Consider the following 27,514-nt stretch of genomic DNA (forward strand, 5'->3'; position numbering starts at 1 on the left):
ATAAATAGACAAATTGTTAGAATATGAATTTGCTGAATAAACTTCTAAAAAGGGATACAAGAATGGGAGATGTGAGGAAGTCGGGAAAATAAGTCAATTGAAGATGGAAATTAAGAAAGAGGGAATTTTTGTTCTTTTGTCTTTTTTTCTTTTTCTTTCGTTGTGTTTAATGTTTGTATTTTTGTATTGTATGTTGTGACTTTGTATCCTTTTTGTTTTTGTATTTTTCTGAAAATTTCTTTTACTGTTAAAATCTAATAAAATATTAAAAAAAAAAAAAAACAGATGGCAGGCTAAGCCAAGCCAAGCCAAGCCTTGCTTTAGCTGCCATCTTGCCCGGATTTAAAACCTGGGGAGGAAATAGTGGGGTGGCTTACAATGCCTTGTGAACCAAGCCAGTATAGGGCAACTTCCTATGTTCCTACACACTCAACAGCCAGAGGGCTGAAAACACCAGCTCTGCTTTAGAACTCATTCACACTAGTGTTTTGCTTTGGTGTTTATCCCACATTAGTTGTTAGTTTGAAAGAGGTGATTTGTCATTACGTTTGCATTTCTAATGGCTCCTTGTTCACTACAGAGTTCAGAGGCTGGGTTTGAACTTTAAGGCATTTGTATCTTTATCCTTCCACTAAGGCAGGCATGGCCAAACTCAGCCCTCCAGCTGTTTTGGGACTACAATTCCCATCATCCCTGACCACTGGTCCTGTTAACTAGGGATGATGGGAATTGTAGTCCTAAAACAGCTGGAGGGCAAAGTTTGGACATGCCTGCTCTAAGGCAACATGATGCAATCAGGATGTTATGGACTAAAACCCATTGGTCATGCTAACTGAGGCTGACAGTAGCTGGAGTCCAACAATATTTCCCCCCTTATCAGTGAAGTACTGTATTTTTTGCTCTATAAGACTCACTTTTTCCCTCCTAAAAAGTAAGGGGAAATGTGTGTGCGTCTTATGGAGCGAATGCAGGCTGCGCAGCTATCCCAGAAGCCAGAACAGCAAGAAGGATTGCTGCTTTCACTGCGCAGTGATCCCTCTTGCTGTTCTGGCTTCTGAGATTCAGAATATTTTTTTTCTTGTTTTCCTCCTCCAAAAACTAGGTGCGTCTTGTGGTCTGGTGCGTCTTATAGAGCGAAAAATACGGTAGTTTAAGCTGCAAGATAGTGATTGAACCTGTGCGAGGATTTGAACCCAGCTCTCCCCAGTCCAAACACACTTGTCATAGGACTCTACATACAAAGACCCCTCAGATTACAACTCAAGCTTTGATCTTCAATAAACCAGATCTGATCTCTTGTTGATGCTATGAGAACTGCTGCTTCAGCTCTATCCAACTTTCCATGATCCAGTTCCAGAAGTTGTAACTTTATTTCACAATAGCTCTAGCTAGTAATATTCTCAGCATATGTAAACATGCAGCATGCACATGGATTGATACTCAGTGCTCCCTGGTAGAGTTATACCAGGTACATGGTTTAATGCAGGCATGGGCAAACTTGGCCTTCCAGCTGCTTTTGGACTACAACTCCCATCATCCCTAGCTAACAGGACCAGTGGTCAGGGATGATGGGAACTGTAGTCCCAAAACATCTGGAAGGCTGAGTTTGCCTATGCCTGGTTTAATGTTCAGCTACTTGCCTGAAGCAAGTAGAAACTGCCCTCCCAATGAATCATCTGGAATTGCTCAAAAGGGCAAGTGAAAATGCTGCTGCTGCTCATCCTGGAATAGAAGCAAATGCCTGGGTGAGCCAGGAAGAGGACAGGATGCCGCTGCAACCCTTCCCTTCCTTGATCTTGGGACCATCTGCTGCCATCAACAGAAGCAATGCCTACCTTCCCCTAGTGCTGCTTCGCCCAAATGTCATGCTGAGCCAAGCAACACCATACCGTACCTTAGTAGGTTTTGACCGTATCTTGTTTTAAGATCTTTCAGTTAAAATAAAATACGTTTGGCAATATTTCAATACATCATTTTGCATTCTATAGGGACAAATTCCTGTATTTATTTGGCTTAAACTGGAGACATGAGCTAATATCACCATTATTTTCTGACCATAAATGTGATAGCATAAAACTATTCCTAGCTGCTTTTCTTCAGAAGGTAGAATCTGATCCGCAAATACAGACCTTTTTATATAAAAAGTAAAACATACCACTTAACCTGTACAACTAAATACAATGTACATAATCCAAACCCATAGTCAAATCAAGAAATCACCAATTTTCCTTCCAAACAGCTGTGTAACACCTATTACCAAGCACTGAAAATCCTGCAATTCCAGATCTAGAACTAAGATGGGGATGGAAGGGAAGTCTGAAATAACAAAGCATTACAGTTGATGTTTAGGTTATGCTTAATCACTCACACCCACCTATTTCCTACTTTCAGCAGAAGTCTGACAGTGAAATACCAGTGCAAAAGTTCACTTAAAACCAACAAGAACAGCTAAGCTTTCATAATAATACAGAGAATGCAAAACACAGACTTAAGCAGTGACTTTTCAATATAAAAAGAACCCAAACATAAGTTGTTATGAAAGCAAATACCTATCACGACACATGGTTTATAGTGTCCTGTACAGTCACCATTTCAGATCTCCAAAATGCCTTTGAGTAAAGTAGACTTGAAAATAGAATACAGCGGGAGAGCTGTCTAACACCAATATTCACTTGAAAACACACAAACACACAAACACACAAACACACAAACACACACACACACAGAGAGAGAGAGAGAGAGAGAGAGAGAGAGAGAGAGAGAGAGAGAGAAAGCCTAATCAAAATGGCCAATGCTAAAGAGTAAGCAAAAGATCTATACTACAAAACATTCCAAAATTGTTTTAAGTAATCTGGAGATGGGGGAGGGAGGCAGAAAAAATCCCTGTGCTGTAGCTTAAGCATATTATCAGACACTTTTGCACTACTAGAAAAAGACATATTTATAAACCAAAATGTTGCATGCATGCAGAAACCATTTTGCACGGGGGTTCCAATCCAGGTCCCCAAATGCATAAACCCACCCTGTTCTGCCCTCTTTCGGGTCCAAAAGGACCTGTCAGTTGGCAATCATATGTCAATTGGACACACACACTACCTGTACTTAAATGTATCCACTAGTCCTATTAGCATTTTCTACTAATGTCTATTTGATGATCTGGATTCAGACACAATGATTTTACAGTGACCAAAACTTCATTTGGAGAACGTTTACTAAACTGTCAATCTTATTTTATAGATGGGCAATTTGTTTGTTTATTTTGTCTGCTTGCTGTTATGTGATTCTCTATTTAAATGTTAATTGGTTTGTTACCTAGCAGAAGTGTGATTACTTAGTTCTGCTGCATGCTGTCATTAATGACTCTGCCAGCCCTAATGGGCTCATGAAACTAAAGAGTGGAGGTATTATATTCTTACCAAGGTGGCATGGGATTGGAACAGATGTACAGTGGTACCTCAGGTTAAGTACTTAATTCGATCCGGAGGTCCGTTCTTAACCTGAAACTGTTCTTAACCTGAAGCACCACTTTAGCTAATGGGGTCTCCTGCTGCTGCTGCGCCGCCGGAGCCCGATTTCTGTTCTTATCCTGAAGCACTATTTCTGCGTTAGCAGAGCGTGTAACCTGAAGCGTATGTAACCCGAGGTACCACTGTACTTTGAGGCTCCTTCAAACTCTAAGATTCTATGAAAATGTATTATAAGTGCAGCTTATAGCTACCTTAAAATTAAAGCAAGTGACCTGTAACATCAAAAGATCCACTACTAATTAAACTAACCATGACCGCAATCTTCCAGGAACATCCTCTCTTCAAGCCCTAATGAAGAAAGATTGATCATTATGTACTGCTATAACATTTGACTCATACGCATTTCTCAAGGCGGCATGTCAAGCAGTGGCACGGACATCAATCCATCTTTCTTTGCTAATCTGAAAAGGGGCAAGGCCATGGACCACGAGATTAAAGGAACTATATACGGCACAAAATCCTAATGAATACACTGACTCACTTTTATTTTTAAAAGAAAATGCTAGTGAATGGTGCCATGTCTTAAGGATGCATGTAATTCACAAGAAAAGGAGGTCACAAAGCTTAATTTGAAATTTAAAGCACTTTATGAATGCAGATCTGGAATGGAGATGAACTCCAGCCAAAAACATTAATTGAAGTAATGTGTGAAATAACAATCTCTTACATTTTTCCAAAAAAGAACTTGGATACCTTCTAACTGGAAAGTAGTTGATACTGTGCCTATGTTTATAAAAAAGGGAAAAAACAGAAGAACTAAGCCCTCTGTTGATTTGACCTCAAGGAAAACTACAGATCAAATATTTATGGAGGCCAGAATTCAAAAATATGGAAGGAAATAACAAGTGGGTGGCTCGTATTCACCAAAAGCTGATTGTGCCAAACTAATTTAAAAAGGTAACTAGTTTACTGGCCTAGAGCATGACAATTGACAAAGTTAGCTCACCTGCTTGAGCGTTTACTACCTATTTACCAGACTACGTAGCACCATTCATGGGGCACAATTCACTTGCTCCCATGAATGCCTAAGGATATGTGACATGGGACAAACAATAGGAGACCTAATGTACAATGCAGCTTGCCATAGGAAAGACAACTCTTGACATGCCTCCCAATAGCTTGTAGAAGCCTTTTCCACGTAGACATGGGTTTCTTTTCCTCCAATATCTCTCAGGATAGACAGATGCCAAGAGAACCCATAGGATGGGGAAAAAAACCCATAGCAGCAATTAGAAAAGCCACGTAATTTTTTGAACTCTGGAAGTTTGGACCTTAAGCGTTGGGTAGATGTACTGTATTTTTCGCCCTATAGGGCGCACCGGCCCATAGGGCGCATCTAGGTGTGTTTTTTTTGGGGGGGGGGGATAAAGAAAAAAAATTATTCCCGAGCTTCCCCCTACCCCAGCCCCCAGAACAGGCTGCTATCCACAAGCCTTGGGGGCCTGGCGGGAACTCCCGCGGGCTCCCAAGGCTTGCGGACATCTGCCCGAAGCCCGGAGTGCGCTCCGCAGCGCACCCCGGGCTGCGGGCTGCAGGCTGCTATCCACAAGCGTTGGGAGCCCGGCAGGCACTCCCGCCGCGCTCCGAAGGCTTGCAGATAGCTTCCTGAAGCCTGCCGCACCGACCCCTCTCGCTCTCCAGGCTTCAGCGAAAGCCTGCATTCGCCCCATAGGACACACACACATTTCCCCTTCATTTTAGGAGGGGGAAAATTGCGTCCTATAGGGCGAAAAATACGGTATAAACTAACCAGGGGTTGGAAACATTCATGGAGAATAAGGCCATAATGGCTACCAGCCGTGATGGCTGGGTACTACTTCTACTTTGTACCTTGTTATCAAAACTGAGCAGAATGAGGGTGATCTAAAAGTGTGGGATATTGACATCAGTCCCTTGTCATGGTCAGATCACTTCCTGTTGAGATTTAGTCTTTCAGCACCTTTTCCCCTCTGCAGAGGCAGGGGAACTATTATGGTCTGCCCTCAGAGGCTGATGGATCCAATGGGTTTTCCGACGGCTCTGGGATGTTTTCCCGCTTATATGACTGGCACTCCTGTCAAAGCCCTGGCTGACCTCTGGAACATCCGAATGGCTTGGGTCGTTGGTATGATGGCCCCTGAGTGCACTCTCCTGCTTTGTGGAGCCTGTTTGGCTCCCTGTTATATTCTAGAGCAGAGCTTTTTAGACACACATCATTTCGTGACACAGTAATTCAGTTTTACTAGCAAACCAGAGGTTAAACTAACCCTTTTCCAGTCCCGGGAGGAGCACAGGGAGGATTTGCGTGACACACCTACACACTGCAGCCAACACACTTGAGGATAACATTGCTTGCATCCACCAGGACATGGGGAGGCAAACTAAGGTCCGCGGGCTGGATCAGGCCCAACAGCCTTCTGGATCACCAGCGCACGTTCTTTCCCTCTCCCTCACACGGCGGCGGCAGCAGCACCTCCTCCCTCCCTCCTCCCTGCCCTGCCTAGAGGAGGAAGGGGGCTGGGCTTTGTTGGTGCCAGCAGCAGCGCTTGAGCGGCCGCCATTTTAAGCCGCCCCTCAATGGAGCCCGTTTGCACGCCGCTCATCGTCCCCCCGCCGCCAGCCCCTGCCGCTCGCAAGACACAGGTAAGCAGCCATTGGGGCTCGTGGTGTTCTTGCATCATTTCCCCCCCCCAAAAAAAAATATAGTCCGGCCCCCCACAAGGTCTGAGGGACAGTGGACCGGTCCCCTGCTGAAAAAGTTTGCTGACCCTGCAGCAGGACCTTCACTGTAACAGCAGATGACTCTCAAGAGGTGTCCAGAGCACTAGTCCTGTTATGCTGGATGAGTTTTAGTTAGTAAGGCTCAAGGATGTGGACAAAATGCTTGGATGGGTCAGGGCAACCTGACCCTTGCCCCTCTTGGCTGATAAAAACTAGGAGGATTGGGATAGCTGGCTGGCTGGGCCAGGGAGGTGATAAATTCCTCCTTGCGAGAGGGAGTGTTCTCTGCCTGTTTGAAGGTGGCAGTGTTGAAACCACTCCTCAAAAACCTTTCCTGGGCTCTTCCTATGTTCTTACTTCATCAGTAACAAATATTTCCAGGGTAGCTGGAACAAAAAAAATATCAAAATATTTGCTAATGCTGCACTCTGGTGATGTTCACAGTTCTCTATCAGTTTTTTTTAAAGCAAGGAATTTAACTGGATATTAATTTGCTCATAAACTATGCAACACTGAAATATCATTCAAAACAGATTTAAAATTAACATGATTTTTACAGAGCACTCTGGACCTTGAGCGGAAGAGATCCCTTCCAACGGATGCATTTATATTTGAACAAATGAGTATAAGAATCAAACAAAGGAGATACAAGGATATTTGAGGAAGGTTAGAAACCAAATAGGCATGAACCAACCTAATAAATATGAGGAAACTGAACAACTAATCTTCCCCCTCCACTTTTACAACAACACTGAAGAGTTCAAATACTTGGAAGATGAGACAATAAAACTCCTACATATCTAGTACAGGAGCATTCATCTAAAAATTCCCAGGACATTTATGGAAACTGCTTCGGTGGTCAAAGCCTTTCTGCACTCTTGTGCGCATTGAGTGGGAGAGTTTCAAAGGCAAGCAAAATTGATGGTAAGCTCCCAAAGCTTAATTTTCACTGAAGTGCAGGCATCCATCATTTTTGCCCCTAGAAAGAGAAGGGGGGGAAGCAAGCACAATTTCAAAGACTTAGCATTGACTCTGCAGTCCATTCAAATGAAGAGCTTTTGACTCTACATTTCCAGTTTGGTATTTGGTTCACTTTTTGCCAGGATCACAATGTCATTTTCTCACCTCCAGAGCTATATGATTCCAGCATAACTTCAATGACAGTTACAATCCCCAAGACACTGAAGACTAACTACTCAGGATATTCCCTAAGGCTAAACCATTAAAAGCGTAGCTATCTTCCCCCTAAAAGAAGCCTATAATTTTCCACTGCGAAATGAGTTGTGTATCTGAATAACTCATCCGGATTTACATATTATGGGACATATCTTCTGCCGTTAGTATTTATGAAGAAGGATAAATATCTGACACAAAATACCTATTCTGTGACCATGCTTTCTTCATGCTTCTGAAATTTCACACATTGGCCAAGACTTCTGTTTTATTATTAAAGATTATATTCTTAGAGATTTCTTCTATTTTAATCTGTTTTGATAATACTGTTTCACTAATTCTAATGATTTATTTTTTTACACCGTTAAAGATTTTAAATATTACATGATTCAGACATGTTTTACAATAAATACTTTGCAAAAAATTCTATACAACCAACATTAAGGGGGAAAAACATGGCAATGATTGGCATAAAAAAATTATATTAGCAAAATAAAATAAAATACATCACTAATCATCAGATCAAATTTTATTTTTATTGTTTTATTGCTGCAAAACAAATGAAAAGTTATTTGATCGTACAAAATATAATGGGAAACTGAGGAATGTTTGCCTAACACATGATGTAATTTGTTGTATTTCTCCAGTGTTCAGGGTTTGAAATTAGCAGAGTGCCAGGCACATTTTGCAGCTAAAGATTCTCCATTTGTGAACACCTCAAAAAGTCTGGGTGCCATTTTTTGCGCCTACCTGACACTCAGTGATTACTGAAATGTATGTGCTTTGAAGCCTCGGAGTATATGTTAAGGATAGACAATATGTTAAGGAGTTTAACAATAAAGAGTATAGTTTCGAAAACTGAAGTACGGTATCAATATTTTTATTGTAAACACCAAATTAAACATGTATTTCTGCTAAAAAAAGTGCTATTAACAATGTGTCACTTATGTGAATTGCGTATTAGTTCATATTTACCAAAATAATAGGAAAAAAAGTGTTGCCAACCCCCGCCGTGGCGACTAGACAGTCTGTTTTGACACCCATATAACCCAGGTCCCCAAAGCCATTTGGCTCCTAGCTTTTCTATCCCAGTTTCCAACACTGCTGTTGTGCCATATTTTTAACTATTCATGTATATCTTGAGGTCAGAACTGGATTTCCATATCACACACACACAAACTTATTTTGAGTCCTACCTCTGTCTTCAAAACCCCTGCCCTTCTATTAAATATTTTTTTTCATTTTAATTAATTTTATTTCATAAGCAGACAAACAAACAATGATCATTCACACAGAAAGAAATACAAATAATATCCCAGAAGAGAAAAGGAAAAGGAAAAAAAATAGTAAAATTAATACACCCATGTGACTTCCCTCCTCCACTACTCATCATCCCTTAAACCTTAAGTTCTTATTTACATTGCATCTTATACATCTCATCTTTAATGTTCTAAATATATTAATTTCACCTAAATCTACTTTACAAACTTAATCTATACATACCAACATGTTCTCCTTAGAACAGTGTTTACTCATGTACTCTTCAAACATTACCATTCTAGCCTTAGTTTCTGATTTGTCTGGTATCTTATGGCTGCTGTTAATTTTGCCATTTTGAGTCCTACCTGTGTCTTCAAAACCCCTGCCCTTCTATTAAATTTATGTTTGGCGGAGATGGCAACCCCCACACACACACACGGGATATTATGCTTCAGTCGGAGAAAGGAGGGGAAATAACCTGTCTTCTGTCGAAACAAGACAGGAGGACATTTTGGCCTTTCAGAAATCATATTCTCAAGAGCCCTGGTGCTTTATTGTTTTCAGACTTAAATTTCTATTAAAATGAAAGAGGTATGACTGATTTGTACACCGTGCTTAATGCCAACCACAGTTACTGCTTGCCAAAGAATTACAAGACTGATTGCAAAACTCCTTTCGTACACACAAAAAAAGCTCATATCAAGCAGGCAGAAAGCTTTAAAGGCTGCTCTTGCATCTTTTTAGGAAAGTATAAGTCACAATACACAACAGAGAGTTAACTTATTTTATCCAAAGCCATATTTATTGGGGCTGGGAGCAGATGCAGACTCCACTGCCTTCCATTAGCCAGGTTTTTTCCTTCCCAACTCCTTGCTTTGTTTACAGTCAGATGAAGAGTTCCAATAATCTCAAAAACCTTGCGCACTATTCTGTGAGCTTTTTTTCCAGGGCAATACTTTTATTAGGCCAAATATGGATTTCAGAATGTATTTTAACCAGACTACTGCCTTGTGAACTTAAAATAAGGCCATTCTGAAGCAGGGAAAAGCTCCAGGGAACAGAAAGCATTTTATGGAATTAGCTGGTAAAGTTTAACCATTCCAAGCTGCCACAAACATTAAATTGCAATAACATTCAGCCCATGTACAATTTGTGTTCTAAGTTGTCAAATCCACAAAAGCCACAGCAATTTTCTCATGTTTAGCTTATGGCACATATACTGTGGCATATTTAATAGGCAACATACTACAATCAGTAATAACAGTATGCCATACAATCAATCTCTGTTAAGAAAGTGTTTATTCACGCACCTGGAGAGCCAACTTTAAAATGAAATTAAAAAGTACAAAAAGATCCATACATATGCCTGCCAATTTTGCACAGGCAATTAGTAACATTCCAGGGTAACCGTACTTAATATATTTATGTTTGTGATCAATGCAGACTTAACCAGAACTCTGCACAGTTAAGATTCTAAACAGAAAAAGCCAAACTCATTATAAGCATACTTCAGACCTTCAAAATGCCAGTCTAGTATTAAAATGGACACATTTAAATTTCTCAACTGTGAGGGTCGCACCTCAAACTCTGGAGTGACCTTTGTAAATATCCAGCAAATGTTAAGGACATTATCCTCCCTTCCCACCCATCCCCCAATCCCAAAAGGAAGTTAAAAGGTGTTAGAAGTAGCCTATGGTACATTTTTATTGCCAAATTACAGAACCTCAACTTAGGGCTTTATAATGGCACCAATGACAGAGCCTGCTCTACAGCAAGGAGACAGGCGCCACTATAATGTTAACAGCAACTAAGTAAACACTAATTCTGCCTAGAGGACAGGGCACTTGAAGAAGGGAAAAGGAAAACACACACAGAGGTCCCTTCAAAACCACTCTAGATCTTTATTTTGATTAGCTATAATTAGGTTTCTTTTCTCCAGTTCATAGTGGTGTAATTAACCAAGGAAAAGCGTAAAGGGCTAGGCTCATTAGGCAAAAGAATACGCAATTAACTTCTGGAGAGATCTAATTGCCTTTTCTCAAACTGTGTTAAAATTAGCACTTTACTCTTATACAACATGCCACTCTATTTGCATTGCTAGGCTAAAAATGACAGGGTCTAGGTAGCAGATTTAAAATGAACGCTTACATTTAGCACCGCTATCTTGGATCTAGGTGCTGCCTGACTTGTTAATATGATTCATTTGCAGGGGGAAAGAGGGACACACAGAGATGCACCAAATATTTTCCAAACCTTTAATTGCGCTAGAACGTAATGCTAGAATGCCAAGACAGAGAGAAGATGTGCCTTTACCCTTCTTCTACGATAGAAAAAGGAGAAAAGCACTCCCTCCTTTGTGGCCCAACTCAGTCATCTCCAAAGCAGGCTCTCTGGGAAATGGAGAGGTGAAACTGGCAAACAGGAATTTCATCACTTCCTCTTAATTTACAAGTGGAAAACTTGGGTCCCAAATGTCTTTCAAACTGATCAAACTGCTAATCATCAAGAACCCAACTGAAGCAGCAGCTGTGCAGATAGGTGCAAGGATGGCTCTCAACAGCTGAGATCACAAGGTACACCTATCACCCCAAGCATCCTCATGTTGAAGTGGATGTAAAATAGGTTCTGCAAGATTGACATCAAGTAGACTGGGCTAGTCCTCACTGATGCAGATTCCACCATGTATGTGTTGCCTTGGATCTGTGCATGGATTCACTACACCCCAGGGGTTGGTTTATTATTGAAAGGTTTCTAAAGTGCTTCCCAACCTGTTTCCATGCTGCAACACATATATCAAAAGAACAAAATATATAGTAAAACAAAAAGGGGGAAAACCATATATAGAACAAATACATATGGAGAGAAAATTAAGTACAGTGGTACCTCGGTTCTTGAACGTAATCCATTCTGGAAGCCCATTTGGCTTCCAAAACATTCGAAAACCGAGGCACGGCTTCCCATTGGTTGCAAGAGCTTCTTGCACTCAGCAGAAGCTGTGACGCACGTTCAGGTTCCGAAAAACATTAAAAAACTAAAGCATTTACTTCCAGGTTTACGGCGTTTGAGAACTGAAATGTATGACAACGGAGGCGTTCAGGAACCGAGGTACCACTATACAAAACCTTAATAGCATTAAATTACAAGCTTCCAATAGAAAATGGCTTAATCAGTCTTAAAGGAAAGCCCTCTTTCAAAGATACGCTTTCAATAGCAATCTAAAAGCAAAAAAAATGCTAGTTATTGCAATTTACAAGTCTTTCCTCCAAAAATAACCTACCAGCATAGTAACAGACATTTTGCTAATATACAATGATGTACCGTATTTTTCACTCTATAACACGCACCCGACCATAACACGCACGTAGTTTTTAGAGGAGGAAAACAAGAAAAAAAATATTCTAAACGAAACAGTGGATGTATGATTTTTGTGGTTCATGCTGTGGCCACAGACATGTGATCTGACAGTGAGTTTGGAGTAGCCCAATGCAAAAATCCTGAGGATCCATGTGGATCCATGCTTTGTAACCACATTTTTGCACCACTGCGGCCCCAGGCAACAGTGGGTGCGTGTTTTTTTGGTGCTAGATGTAGCCATGGACATGCTATGTGATCTGATGGTGAATTTGGGGTGACCCAGTGCAAAAATCCTGAGGATCCATGTGGATCAGTGCTTTGTAACCACGTTTTAAGTGGGGAGGGAAGGAAAAGCACTCAAGGGACAAGGAGCATGCGTGGGGTGGGTGGAGAAGGATGCTGCTAATAATGAAGAAGAGGGGTATAAGGGGAGAAGGCTCCTCTCCTCTCCCGCTTCGCTCCTTTAAAGCTAGCAGGCTCTGCTTTTCTCCCTCCTCCCCGCTCATCCCCGGCTTAGCGAGCTGAAAAACCTTGCTGCTATGTAGCGAGCTGAGTGGGGAGGAGAGAGAGCCAGAGAGCCTGCTTGCTTTAAAGGAACCAACCAGACAGGAGCCGCTTACACTCATGTAAGCAACTCCTCTCCTCTCCCGCTTTGCTCCTTTAAAGAAGCAGGCTCTCTGTCCCTCTCTCCTCCCCACTCAGCGGCTCCTCTCCCGCTTTGCTGTTTCAAAGCGAGCCACGGAGGAGGGAAGGGAGGGGAACCATGGATCCTCTGCTCACGACTGCAGCAGATCCCCCCCGCCACCCGTAGGCATTCCCTCCATAACACACACAGACATTTCCCCTTACTTTCTAGGAGGAAAAAAGTGAGTGTTATGGTGCAAAAAATGTGGTAAATGATATAAACGTAAGTTTGAGTAAGCGCAAAGGGCCACGACTCAGAGAATGAGTGGTCTGACCCAGCAGAAGGGTCCTATTACAGTCTTACTGAACAACATGAAACCATGAAACTTGCATCTGAGCAAACATGCTTAGGATTACACAGCAGGTTGCATATGAAGAGACAGGCAACAGCTTTTTTTTTCTTAACAGAAAAGAGAATAAAACATTTGGCTGACTTCAGGGTAATCAATTTGATAGCACAAACCCACTGCCAGATTACTGTGGTTTATGAACAGCTTCGATTATGTTGACAATCATGGCAATTTCAGTGTCAACTAACTGAAGGAAAAACAGAAGGCTTTTAGCCATTCGCTACCTTGCCTTCATATTCCTTACATTTTCCTAAAGGTACAATTGAATATTGTATACAGTACTCTGGCCCAGAACCTAAACACATCAACACTTACAATGGAGGTCTAATTTACAAGCATTTCATTCCTGAACTCAGTCTGATATGGATGCTCTGTAAGCAAATGCCTACAGGGAACTTAAAATAGAGTGCCCACTGGGAAGAGATTAAGTGATTATTTGTTACCAGCTGCTAGATACGTTTAAAAGAAACATATTTAAGAATTTTAAAGTAAAACAATTACTGTTTGTTTATTTCCCCCTCTTTCAACCTATTTGGCATGATGAGAGAGAAAGGACCATTTAAAAGAATATGAAGATGTTTGGTGATTTCACATAGGACTGGATCCAATTCAGACCTGCACAAATTTGACCCACTGAAATGGGTTACTAACACAAATCCATTCATTCCAGTGGATCTGCTTTAATTTAGCTGGATGCAACCTATAGCTTCTGGAAAGCCACCATTTCTCAAAAGTACAGAAATTGCACCAAATTTGAAATGGGCAGATAATTCCCCCTCCTAACAAAATTGGTGGGGGATGGAGATTGTTTGTTTTATTAAGCCCTTTTAAAAGTAGGTTTGCAAGCATCTGGCCAACACAGGCAATAATCTCAGTAGCCAGAAGGGTGGTTGTATAAAATGTACAATGGGTGGGGGGCGGCAAAAATCTTCAGTGCTCTGCATAATTCCTTGCTCCTCCCTTATTTTGCATAGCCATTTATTTGCCAAATAAATCTGTGTAATTTATACAGGCCTCTAAACACACTGGAGGAAAAGTATTGTGCAATTAGAAAGCAACTATCCCACAGTCATGGAGATATATGATAGGATAGTCCAAAGTTTGCTTCTGGGTTCAAGGACATATACATTCCAGTTCTTTTTTCAACATTTCAAATTTCAGCAAATAACTAACCGGGAACTAGCAATCAACTTCAGCATCACCTTGCCTTCCCCTCCTCTATCCACCCTCACTTCTTCACTCATTCTGATCAGTTTTTTTCTAATAGCAGCCCCTACTCTGACCAGTTGACAGGTGTAAAGGTCTGTGCTATTAATGAATAACAACAAGTTAGCTCACCCAAGTATAAGCCTGAATGTTTCCCTGCTAGACAACCAGACTTCTGCGCCTGAGCAGATGAGATAAGAACTTGGAATGCACAAGAGCTCAAAACTCCATACTGAAAAGCTGCAAGGATGGGAGCTTCATTGTGTTTTTTAGAAAAGAAAACCCACAAACTTGGTTAAAGAAGACCAAAAGTGTGAGGATTCTATGCTACAGGAGTGATGGAAATTACAAGCTTAGCTAACCACCCTGAACCTAATCTGATTCTGAACCAGATGTCTGGAAATGGACTTGAACACAATTCTGGATTCATTAATAAACACCTTATTTCCTTGCAAGCAAAAGTGACAAAAATCTTGTTTCAGTGCCCCAAAATCATGGTTAAACCGAGACCAGTGCCCTGGAGTTAAGATATTTTTCAGAGTTTAATATTACTGTTACTCAACAGCACACAAAAGGAGCAGTAAAGTGAACATTTGCATCAAAATCCACAAGTTGCTTGCCCAGAAATTATCCACTATTTCCATATTACCCTGACCACAGTTCGCAGTGGGGAAAATACTCCGTATCTTCACAAGTAACAAACACTGACCTAAACACAAGGGTGCCAGGGCAAACAAAACAGGGGGGTTACCCCATAAGAGCTAATAAGAGACAAAATGGGTTACGGAGTTGCCACCCTGGAAGAAATTTCTTGCAGTCTCCCAAGTGGTGATCATGTTACATTAAGCCACCTTAAGGACGGATCATTTGGAGGGGTGGGGAAAGGGTGTTAACGGGTGCCGTTCTTTTAATGCTTCTTGGGAGGCAGTGTGAAAATCTACTGCCAAGCTCTGGCTTATTCTTAACAATGTGTGTATTTTTCCAAGCAACATTTCTTTTTCCTTAGTTTTAGACGTGCAATAAAAAGAAGTTCAAATTGTCCTTGGCAGAGATGCAGAAAGCTGTCCTGGTTTTCCTTGAGGAATGAAACAGTAAGGCCAATTGGAGTGATAGCGTCAAAGAAGTTAACTTTCAGGAACCCTATCAAGCCCACCATCTGAAAAGCGGTTAATGAAAAAAGGAAAGTTTAATTGGTTTCAACCATTAGAAACAGGAGCAAGCAGGAGCAGTATTCTCTTCAAAAATTGGCCTTAGCAGTCTGTCTCATTTTCCCTTCAGGAACATTGACCAGTAGGAATGGGTAGTCGCCTTCCGAAGATTTTTAGATTCTAGGAGGAGGAGTTTGGAGAAATACATCCATGAATCCAGCTGCAGGCAGAACAGCAGGTGCCTGAGTTCTGATAGAGGAGCATCACCTCTCAGGAGGAGCCAGGCGGGCCCAGGTCCAGGTGGGGGGTTGCCACGGTGACAAGGACCCACCCTCCTTTGTGACATCTCCTGCTTCTCCTTTAAAAGCCACAGACTTGGAGGAGGCCATTAGTAGTGAGGCGAGTGGAGGAGTGAGGAGTTAGTGGCAGTTGGTGGAGATTAGGCGGAGGATTAGTGAATTGTTATTTTTTCATTTTCTTATTTTGATTTTTATTTCATGTATTACTTGTGATTTATTTGATTTATTTTGATTTTCTTTTATTCTTTTCTTTTTTTATTTTAACACATATTTTATTGTTCTTTATTTTAATATTTTTGTTCTTTGTTTTTTATTTTATATTTTTTGTGCACATCTGTGCATATTTTGTATATATTTTATATATTTTTATTTTGTACATAGAGCAGTAGGGTTGTGTAGGCTTAGGGTGGAGGTTAGGTGTATGCTTAGGGCAGGGGTTGGGGTGGGGTGGGGTCAGAGTTAAGCTTGGGTGGGCATTTTAGATAGTTAGCTACTTTAGAGAGGAGGGTGGGATCTTTTCCTGGACGAAATGGGCAGGCTGTAAGTAGCATCCCTTCCCTTTCTCTTCGTCTCCTGGTGGGGGGGGGGGTGAGTCCTGGGGTCTCCTGCACAGCCTTGGCTCTCTGGAGAGACCTGGTCTTTATTCAATGAACTGTTGCAACAGGACTTCCAACTACCACATGGAAGAAGCAGAAAGAAGCCTATTTTACCCACAACATATTTTAATAAAACGTCATACATCACATCTGTGTCACAAACTGGGAGGGTTTTTCTGGCGGAAACCTGAGTATCAGGTTTGCCCCTGTCCCTCCCTTGACCTTACACCCATTAAGTGAAACAAAGGAAAAGATATACATGTTCCTGTTTCTTAACCAAGTTGACTACCCCCCTATTGTCCTGGCCAAGTCCCCAAACCATGTAGGTTGGATCCACTCTTGTCCATGAGATGACGACCTGTCTGGCACTCAGAGACCAGGAGGGCAGTGATTACCACCCAGGCAGAAGGGTTGCTGTGTATGGGGTCTCATGCTTTAGGGATGATGGCTGCCCCTAGCCATATCCCAAGTGCCTCCTCTGGTAACTTATCTTCCTTCTGAGCAAAACAGCATTGGAATGGTGTCAATCCGATGTTGGATTGCTTTTATATGAATATTTAAAGGTTTTCCCGGCAAGACTTCCTGATCCACCTTTTCATGGGGACAGAAGGGAAGCAGCAGCTGTGAAACCAGATCAGGTAGGAGGAAGCGGCTTGTGGGGACAGAGACTGAGGGATGGAGCAATGTCATGGACTGGTTGGGCACAGAGGAATGGTGCGAGGAAGCAGCCAGGGAACCAAGAAGGGAAGATGTCTCAGAGCCCAGGAAGTGGAGGGGGGACAAGGATGAGCAATCAGAGGGAGAAGAGGCCGGGTAACCAGGGGAGGGTAGCCAATGGGTCTCAAACCCTCGGTGAGTGAGGAACTTTCCCCTGTGTCAGAAGACATGCTCCAGCAGATGGAGCGGACGAGATCCAGAGAAGGCTGTTTCTGCACGTGCTGAAGAGGGCAATGAGGGGCCGATGAGCTCCCGGGGCTATTTATTTCACTGACCCCCCCATTTTTCTTCCATGGAACTCAAGATAGCATATTCCAAAATAACAACAAACTGGGAGTTCTAATGCAGAGGTCAGGGCAGAGAAGGAGACCAAACACACCCCTACCCTTGCAGAAATGTTATCAGCAGTAAGCAGGCACTAGGTCTGAGCAGCGACAAGGGCTTAGCCGTGCTGAATGAAGGAAGAAAGCACAGCTCATTTCCCCAAGCCAACACAAGGAGCTGCAAGTGTCATCTCACCGCCCCCTGTAACGGTCACTTTGGGGCAGAATCTGACCTTGTGTTCTCCTCCAAAATGGTCTGGGTGAAGAGAGAGGGGAAACTGGACACAGACGTTGCTCTCTGCAGTTGCTTTGAAGGAGAAGGGAGGACTCTGATTCCCTTTACACAGAGAGGACCATATGGGGAGAGAGGGGGCTGGTTTCCCGCAATGAACTCTCCCTGCAAATTTTGCAGGGTTCCCATACTTGCATGCTCATATTTTAAGAGATAAATGGTACAGACCAACAGAGCGAAAACAAACTGTGTGGGGAGGGGGAGAGTAGACAGTCTGCCCATTTTCCTTCTCCAGTTCTTGGCAATCTCTTTATGCCAGCTTCTTGCCAGGCCTATTTCCTTTCAAGGACCTTAGCGGCAGTTCATGAATACTGCACCTGTTCCCACTAATCCCTTTTGCCCTCTCTAGTGACTCCTTCAGTTGTAAAGAGCAGCTATGGATGAGAACAACATGAGCACAGCAGGAGGGGAAAAGGAGGACTTCATTCCTAAGGACATCTTTAGGAGTCGCAGGAGAAGCAGGAGACTGGAGAAGGGCAGGCGGGCGTCTCAGATATGTGTAGAGGTCAAATGGAGTAATATGAAGAGTACTTTCATGATATCTGGACCAGTGAAATGTATGGGAAAGCTGCAGGATGTATCAAATCATGGAGCAAGAAAGTCAGATCGTATGTTCTGAGGATTTTTGCAAAGCCAGGGTTCTTGAAGAAGGTCCTCTGTGAAACCCGCCACTTCAGAGAAGTAAAGTACAGTGGTCCCTCGGGTTACAAACGCTTCAGGTTACAAACTCCGCTAACCCGGAAGTAGTATCTTGGGTTGAGAACTTTGCCCCAGGATGAGAACAGAAATCGCGCAGTGGCGGCAGTGGGAGGCCCCATTAGCGAAAGCACGCTTCAGGTTAAGAACAGTTTCGGGTTAAGAATGGACCTCTGAAACGAATTAAGTTCGTAACCCGTGGTACCACTATAAAGAGTAAGGCTGCTCGTTCAAAGCACAACCCCCTCCCTCTACGAATCCTGGGCACTGCAGTTTACTCCTCACAGAGTTACAATTCCCCCCAGAATTTTTTGATTCAGCCATTATACAAACATCTTTTCTTAAAATAAAAAAATTCCTTCCAGTAGCACCTTAAAGACCAACTAAGTTAGTTCTTGGTATGAGCTTTCGTGTGCATGCACACTTCTTCAGATACACGAAAAAGTATCTGAAGAAGTGTGCATGCACACGAAAGCTCATACCAAGAACTAACTTAGTTGGTCTTTAAGGTGCTACTGGAAGGATTTTTTTTATTTTGACTATGGCAGACCAACACGGCTACCTATCTGCAATCTTTTCTTAAAAAAGTGATGAAGTTAAATTAGAGAGTAGGTTAACACATACATGTAAGAACCTAAATGATTACACCAAAGGTCTAACTAGCCCCACATCCTGTTTCCCAGAATGGAAGCCCACAACCAGGAGATGAGGCCAAGACCCCTCTCAGGCAGCTGTTTCCCCAGCGACCGCAATCCAAAGACATGCTGCCTCTAGTCCTGAAGGTTGCATATAGCTATCGTGATAAGTAGCCATGGATAAACTCCTTTTTAAAAATTAAAAAAAACCATTAAGTCAGTAATCATCACATCATGAGATAACAGAATTCATCATTTATCAATTCATCATTGAAGAAGTCACACAACTCCATACAGATTCTGCACAAGAACAAGCAGAACACAAAAGCACTAATTTATTCCAGTGGGAATTCCTGGCAGTCTTATGAAGTTGTGGCTATTTGGCAAGGAGGTCAGAAAGCAAGGATGCCAGGAAAGACTAATAATGAGTGGCACTAGGCATCTGTCCCTTCTATTTGTATGAAGCAGGGTCACAAACCTAAGAAAGACAGGCATGGAGAGATTAAGTGGTGACAGCTTCAAGCGCTGGGAGGAGCAATAGTATAAACACAGCAGAGGGTAGGCAACCATTACGTTTACAGTTATTGCTAAGGATACATTAAAAGCAGAGGGATGAGGACTAGGAGTAATGGGGAATATTTGGACCTATACAACACAGAATTCTCATCCTCTAGAAAAACTTCCTGAAAACAACAGAATCTTAACAGCAACTAGCTGTGCATTTTCACTGATGTATGTATAAACCAGCAACCCTAAACAAAACCACCATGTATTTTTTCGAGTATACTACCTACCCACACTGCAAACTCTCAATAATATTAATTTTATTATTTGCACCCTGCCCATCTGACAGCTGCATACGACACAATATAATCTCAACTTGGCTCCATGCAATTGGCTCCCACCTTCTGTTAAAGTGTGGAAGCAAGTAAAGGATATATGAATACATACCTGCTCTTCCTTTCAATAAGAATAGCCACATAAGAAGCTGGTAAAGCAGCGCCAAAACCAGGAGTCCAAAAATAAAATTTTCCAAGTATCCTCCTGAGGAAATAAAATGTGCAATATTTGTTATTCTGCATGCTAAAGCATAAAGAAATATTCTTGGGTTAATACACAGCATCTAGTAAGAGAGTGCATCTGTTCATATACAGTGGCTTAGATCCAGAGTAATTCCATTCATAGGAAACCCCCACAGGGGGAGGTAATTTTCACCAATTCCTCTTCCTTCAGCCCTCTGTACCTCCCAGAAGTGTGCTCCACAGTGTTGGGGTACTCTCCGGGAGAATGTGGAAGGGGGCACAGGGGATTTAATGGAGAACCAGCAAAAATTGCTTCTTCCTTCCTCCTTACAGCAGGAGCTGTTTGCAAAACAAAAACTCTGGATCCAGCCCAGTATGACAGACACAAAGGCTGCATCAGGCAAAAAGCAGCCCATTGCCATCTCATGTTTCTTCTTAACAAGAACATCAAAGAACCTCATAAAATTTCATTCTTGTAACACCCAAGGAAGAACATCAATTTTACATCCACTATATTTCAAAGGATTACTTTGTTACAAGGCACTACATCTATTTTCCCAGTGACAAAATATATTTGTTATCACAGGACAAGCTGTTGGCTGGCCAGCCTATGCCGAAAATGTTTACTAGTGCCCAATAAAAAGGACATACTTAAAAGATGCTTGTTTAAACATTAAAAGACTGAAATGCCTAGAGTCCTGTATTTCTTTGAAACTCCTTCCTTGTAATTTCCCAGAAGCATCAATACTACCTTCTGGGTATTCTGTGTAAACAGCAGGGAACCACAGCACAAAAAGAGGGACTTTAGCTGACTCCCCTATACCTATGTCTTTCCCCTCCTCTAGAGTGCAAAGCATGTCAATTTGGTCAGGCTTCTGGTGACAAGGGTTAAGATTTTAACATATGTTTTGTGTGGTCTGTTTTCTATTTAGATATTTTGTTTGTGCACATTTTATACTGCAACTGCTTTGGGTCCTTGGAATAGAGTTGGTTTCAAGTTCAAATCAATAGGTAAATTACATTTCCAATGCACTCATGGAATTTTATACCACTGACTTGGCATGCACTTATTTTCATTTTTTAGAGTGGGAGTGACTGCCTGGGGCAAGAAAGAGTTAGAATCATAGAATTGTAGAGTTGTGGAAGGAACCCCGAGAGTCATGTAGTCTAACCCCTCCAACACAGGAACGTCAACTAAATCATATACAGTGGTACCTCAGGTTGCATATGCTTCAGGTTACAGACTCCGCTAACCCAGAAATAGTGCTTCAGGTTAAGAACTTTGCTTCATGTTGAGAACAGAAATTGTGCTCCAGCGGTGTGGCAGCAGCAGGAGGCCCCATTAGCTAAAGTGGTGCTTCAGGTTAAGAACAGTTTCAGGTTAAGTACGGACCTCCAGAATGAATTAAGTACTTAACCAGAGGTACCACTGTATGGCAGAAGGCCATCCAACATCTGCTTAAAAACCTCCAAGGAAGGAATGTAAACCAGACAACCAACCAAGCTGTGAAACTTCACAAAAGTTGCTTTCCCCCACCTTTAGATCATAAATGACAAACGTAGGCACATGCAAGCAAGAAACCTAATAAAAACATTTGTGGGCTGGGGAATTATTCTGAACTTCTTAACGAATTTTCTCTGGGCAATGCAACTATCATGATGTTCTTAGGAAGAACCCAAAGATGAGTTTCTACTATGTTGTCCAGTTTCACACCTTGAACTATAGAAGTGGCAGCTGTCACTCCAAGAAACAAAGATAAATTTGCACGGCTTGGGAAACACAACTGCGAATATCAGAGGAAAACCTTTTCCCTGTCTAACTCTCTGAAACTAACCCTTTCCCGGTTGATGTGTAAGGACTGGCAGCCCATTCTCAATCTTTCATGTGGAACTGCCCCCCTGAATGGAAAGAGGCAAATCTAGAACAGTGACTCACGCCAAGATGGAGCAGGCAGCCTTCTCTGGAGGCATGCTGTTCTCATCCATGTTTGCACTGTGGTCAATTAAGTGGCCCAAACGCAACCAGGACGGATACACATCAGAATTACCAACCTATGGTCCACCACTATGGTTGGAATGAAAGTTCTTTGGGCTTACATTTCTTTATTTTATTCTTACAGCACATTAGCAGCTCTCTCACAACACATTAAAGAATCTGGGGTGTCTTTGTTGTTGGCAGTTAGATGATGTCAGAAAGAGGAAAGAAGCATGATTGCTGTACCTTGCACCGATTATTGTCCTTTCCTCCTTCCCTCAAATGACCACACTTTGTTCCAAAATGTTAACAGTTGAAGTGGCAAATATGTTTGCATGGAAAGGAAGAAATAACACAACAAAAAACTTCTCAAGCTCACTGTGCCCTAGAGAACAAAACAAGACTGTGTACTTGGTAAATATTTCATTGTAAGCTGCTGATCTGTGCAAATGAAAGAGTTAAGAGACATTTCCTGAACAGAAAAACGGGCTTGTTTTCATAATCCCACAGGATGACCCCTGATGGCAAGTAAGCACTTTTTAGCTAGCAAAAAGGAAACAGCACTTGTCTGCCATCTCCAGAATAGCGAAAATATGTGAATGTAAGCTCAGCAAATAAGCCCTAGGGATGGGGTGGGATAGCAATCTAAACATAATAATAAATAATGATGGGAGGGTTACATTTTAGCAGATACATTAATCTTGTTCCCAAAATAGCTGTAGTCTCTTTAAAAAAAAAACACATAGAGAATTAGGACAGAACATGTCAGCCAGGGGTCTAAAGACCACTGGGATGCTGCACCTAAAGGGGTGACCAATCTAGTCCTATCCATCAGCCACAGAAGGAGCAGTCTGCAAGGATTTTGCTTCCTTTTTAGAGAAAACACAAGAATTTTCTAACCACTATCAGCATGCTCTTTTCCTCCTTCCTCCTAATCACTTTTTCTTTTGTGTTATGTGCATTAGATTATAAGCCTAAAGGCAGGGACAGTTTTATTATTGGCATGTGTATGCCAATCTGCGAATCTTTTTTGCAGTTGAAGAATAAGGTAAGAATTTTTCAAATAAATTCATTCCACAAGTCAACATTAATTACAGAAAATGCTATTTTACCATCCGCAAAGTTTGGCAAAGATGTAAAATGAAGTTAAACCAACCTTAAAATGCAGAAAAATGCAATATACAAACTTCCATTTGCTGTCAGAAAGGATGTTGATTGTAGGATCTCAGGGAGCAGTTTGTGCAAATAATAATCTAGTTTTCGTTTCCGGAGAATTGCAGCAATCTGAAAGAGATAAGCCAATTCAAGTTTATTTATGTATTACATTTTTTTATTTCACTGTTCTGCCAACGAGCTCACATTGGCATACATGGAAATCATACTCTAAGAATGAGATTTGAATTAAACCCCTAACCAATTCATGAACTTTGGCTAACAAAATGAGTATTTTTGTAGAACTTCTTGCAGCTGTTAAACTACTTCTTCCAGACCAGAATGTATCAGGCATTCCAAAACTGTGATCATACGGGGATCATTTTAGCCAGACACAAGTTTAAAAGTTTAGCTACTGCATTGTTGTTGTTTAGTCATTTAGTTGTGTCCGACTCTTCATGACCCCATGGACCAGAGCACACCAGGCACTCCTGTCTGCCTCCTGCAGTTTGGTCAAACTCATGTTGATAGCTTCGAGAACACTGTCCAACCATCTCACCCTCTGTCATCCCCTTCTCCTTGTGCCCTCAATCTTTCCCAACATCAGGGTCTTTTCCAGGGAGTCTTCTCTTCTCATTAGGTGGCCAAAGTATTGGAGCCTCAGCTTCAGGATCTGTCCTTCCAGTGAGCACTGAAGGCTGATTTCCTACAGAATGGATAGGTTTGATCTTTTTGCAGTCCCTGGGACTCTCAAGAGTTTCCTCCAGCACCATAATTCAAAGGCATCAATTCTTAGAACTTGGGATTCATCCAGTCCAGCCTTTCACATGATAAATTCTGCATTTAAGTTAAATAAGCAGGAGACAATATATAGCCTTGTCGTACTCCTTTCCCAATTTCAAACCAATCAGTTATTCCATATCCAGTTCTGACTGTTGCTTCTTGTCCCACATAGAGATTTCTCAGGAGACAGGTGAGGTGATCAGGCACTCCCATTTCCTTAAGAAATCGCCACAGTTAGTTGTGGTCAACACAGTCAAATGCTTTTGCATAGTCAATGAAGCAGAAGTAGATGTTTTTCTGGAACTCTCTAGCTTTCTCCATAATTCAGCGCATGTTTGCAATTTGGTCTCTAGTTCCTCTGGCCCTTCAAAATCCAGTTTGCAGCTACTGCATAGAACATACTAATTAATTACTGGACAAAGTACTTTGTGCTCCAGTTTGAAGAATCATCTTTAAATTCCCACAGGCAAGTTTATACTAGTTTCAACTGCCTTTGCAAGGCACTTACAATATAATGGGTTAGAGTCCTAGAATCATAGAATTATAGAGTTGAATTAAAGGGAACAAACTTTTCAGACTTTCGATATTGTAATCCTATGCACACTTACTTGGAAGCAATCCTTAACTATGTCAATAGGACTTACTTCTGAGAAAGCAAGCATGGGTATTTACTTTGAAAGTACTTTCACTAGTGGGATAAAGGAGGTATCTATCCACTAATGGGTTAATCCCTCCCTCCAGTTTTTAATGACTATCCCAGTCCTGCTGGCCCCTTCCCAGTTTTCATCCACAGCCAAGCCACTAGTAGACAGATATCAAGGAGGTGAGACTTCAACAAAAAACCAGCAAATCAGAGCCCGCCAGAATCACACATACATAACTCAAAAAAGGTCCCAAATGAGCTTAGATTCAACAGTGCAGCGAGTATACTTCTCATGAGTATACATATGAAAGTATAACACTGGCAAGCAGGGGGAGCTCTGGATGCCTCATTCACTCTATCCCAGAAAGAATGCACTTTCACCCAAATTATCTTTGACATTCAGCCACTAATGGGATGTACCTTAGCTTAGTTCCTATAGAGCAGGAATATACTGTCAGCGATGAAATCTAAGAGAGGCGAGCATTTGCTGGAATGCTCTCCTACTGAAGGTCGCCTCTACAGAAGCAAATAATCCCAGTTTGTAGCGTCTAGTGAAAGGAGACAGACTTCCATGTAGATGCCCTTCAGATCTCAGCAGGTGGGGAGTTAATGGAGAATGCTGCACACACAACTGAAGATCTAATGGGGTATGCTGTGATGTGGGGAGGCTTAGAGAGATGGTGTGTGTTATAGGCTTGATGGATGCATAGTCTGAGTCAGGAAGCGGTGGTGCAAAAGGACTTTGTAACCTAGAGATCTAGGGTGAAAGAACACAGAGAAGAAACATGTCTGACAGAGCTCTTACAGCACAGTCTCCACACACTGAGTCTGGGCGTTCTTGAAGGAATGGGAAGGCTGGGGTGAAAGGAAGTAGAATCAGCTTCTGTGGTCCATGGAAGATGGAGACAACCTTCAATCTGAATGTCATGTCAAGACGCAGGATAACTCTCTCCATATAATGATATCCATTTTTAGCATGCACACACAAAAATCTCTCTTTAAAAACTATTGTTACAAACAAACAAAAAATCTCCATCTTCTCACCCATGTATTCTTCAGTGATATCTGAAATTACCATATGTTTATCAAATGATGGGGAAACAGCAGCACTTGGGAAGAAACCCCAGTTTTATCAAAGAAACCTAGCTTCAACCTATTAATATACAATATTTATTCTTCTTAATGCATGTTGCTTTCAAGAAAACATCTTGGTTCTTTCATGAAAGACGCCACCTACATGCATAGCCACAGAAGAGACACTCCTTTGTGGTGTGATCCTAAATAGTGTACAGCACTTCCTTAACAGTGAAGCAATACAGTACTTGTCTCTTTCACCCAACTGGCATCTTCCCTCCTGCCTAAGAGCTGAGAGAGACTCACAAGCAATCTCACCCCACATTGCTCTGTCTTTCTCCTTCTCCCATGACAAACCTCTTCTGTTTGATCCTCCTTCTGCTACCCTAACCACAGGTCCCTATTTCTATTTACTATTTCTCAATTAATTCTTTTTCTCTAAATCCCATACATTTTCTCTCTCTCCACCCCCATCTCCACTACTCAGCCTCTCTTTTCACACCCACAGATCTCTCCACTCCATGCTACCCCTTCTCCCCACCCCTGCCCTGCCCCAGTAATTCACAGAGTGAAAAAGTGTCAGAGGCACAGTGAGATTCCTAATGTAGCTGGATTCAGCAGAAAGACCATGTGCCTCCAACTCTAGGGAGATAAGGGATAATACTCCCATTCTCACTTGTACCTGTCAGGCTTCAAAGTTCCCACAAAAAGTAGAAAAGGAACAGAAACAATAGGTATTGTGAACTCCTCCAGAAGAAGTCAGACAAAGGAATCAGTTTGTGGGCCCGGTGTTGAATTGGCTTGCTCTAGCTCATACTGTAATAGTCTTTTAAAAAAACACAACTAAGAACACTTTTGAGACATGCTGCTTTTCTTCAGATTACACTTCACAATCCAATCAAACACAATCCAATGTGTTTATGGACACAATTCAATGCATGTTTACTCAGAAGTAAATCCTACTAAGTTCAAAGGGATTCACTGCTAACTGCACCAAACTCTTTGCTATTTCATAACGAACAGCCTTTCGCAAACTAATTAAATGTTTGCAAGACACCAAAAGTGATAGCAAATCCAGCTTGTAGATACAGAAATCTAAACATGGACTAATTACAACAGCCAAATACATTCGGAAATGAATTAACTATTATCCTTCAAAAGCAAAAACAACACAATCTAATCTAATGGCCAATTTCATCTAGTACTGACCAGCAGTGGCTTAATCCTCAATAGAAGTCTTTCCCAGCCCTGACACCTTACATCCTTTTACCCAAAGATGTCAAGGACTGAACTTTAGATCCTCTGTCTGCAAAGCCAGATCCTTTCCCCCTTCATCTTTCAACCTTCATGTATGCCTACCACTATTTGACCTGCCAAAAAAATTGTTAGAACCAAACTCTGCTTGTATGAGCAAATGCACTGGGGCCACAGCTCAGTGGTAGAGCATATGATGTTTTGCATGAAAAATATCCAAGATGCAGTCCCTTGCACCTTCAGTTAAAAAGATTAGGTAGCAGGTTGGGGAAGAACTCTGCCTGAGATCTTGGAGAACCACTTGGACTAAATATTGGGCTGGGCTGGGCTGATAAGTTTGATCTGAAAGCATCCTTCTGCATTCCCCAACTTCCTAAACTCAAAATCTTAACCAGGATCACACATCAACTCTAGCAGTAATGACAAGCTCCCCTCATCTGAACCCCTGGCCAGCAGCAGCCAGTCAGCATGGACAATACTAAACTAGATGGACCACTGGTCTGACTTGATGTGGGTCAGCTTCCAACACATTTGGGCCACAGCTCAGTAGCCAAACAACTGTACTGTATGCAGAAGATCCCAGGTTCAATCCCCAGCATTTCCATGTAGACCTGGGAAGGTCCCTCCACCAGAACTGTAGAGTTAGAAAGA

The 27,514-nt window shown here is 41.9% G+C and overlaps 1 protein-coding gene across 1 annotated transcript in view; it reads right to left on the reverse strand.

Annotated features, from left to right (window-relative positions):
- Positions 1 to 27,514, reverse strand: part of TMEM135 (transmembrane protein 135) — a 163,296-nt gene that overhangs the window by 133,870 nt on the left and 1,912 nt on the right. The window contains exons 2-3 of the mRNA XM_081197412.1: positions 23,114 to 23,241; positions 19,912 to 20,004 (exon numbers count right to left, since the gene is read on the reverse strand). Of these exons, the coding sequence (XP_081053538.1) occupies positions 19,912 to 20,004; positions 23,114 to 23,241 (221 nt within the window). The remainder of the gene's footprint in view (positions 1 to 19,911; positions 20,005 to 23,113; positions 23,242 to 27,514) is intronic.

This window comes from Podarcis bocagei (genome assembly GCF_964188305.1).
Source record: "Podarcis bocagei genome assembly, chromosome: 6".
Taxonomy (NCBI): Eukaryota; Metazoa; Chordata; class Lepidosauria; order Squamata; family Lacertidae; genus Podarcis; species Podarcis bocagei.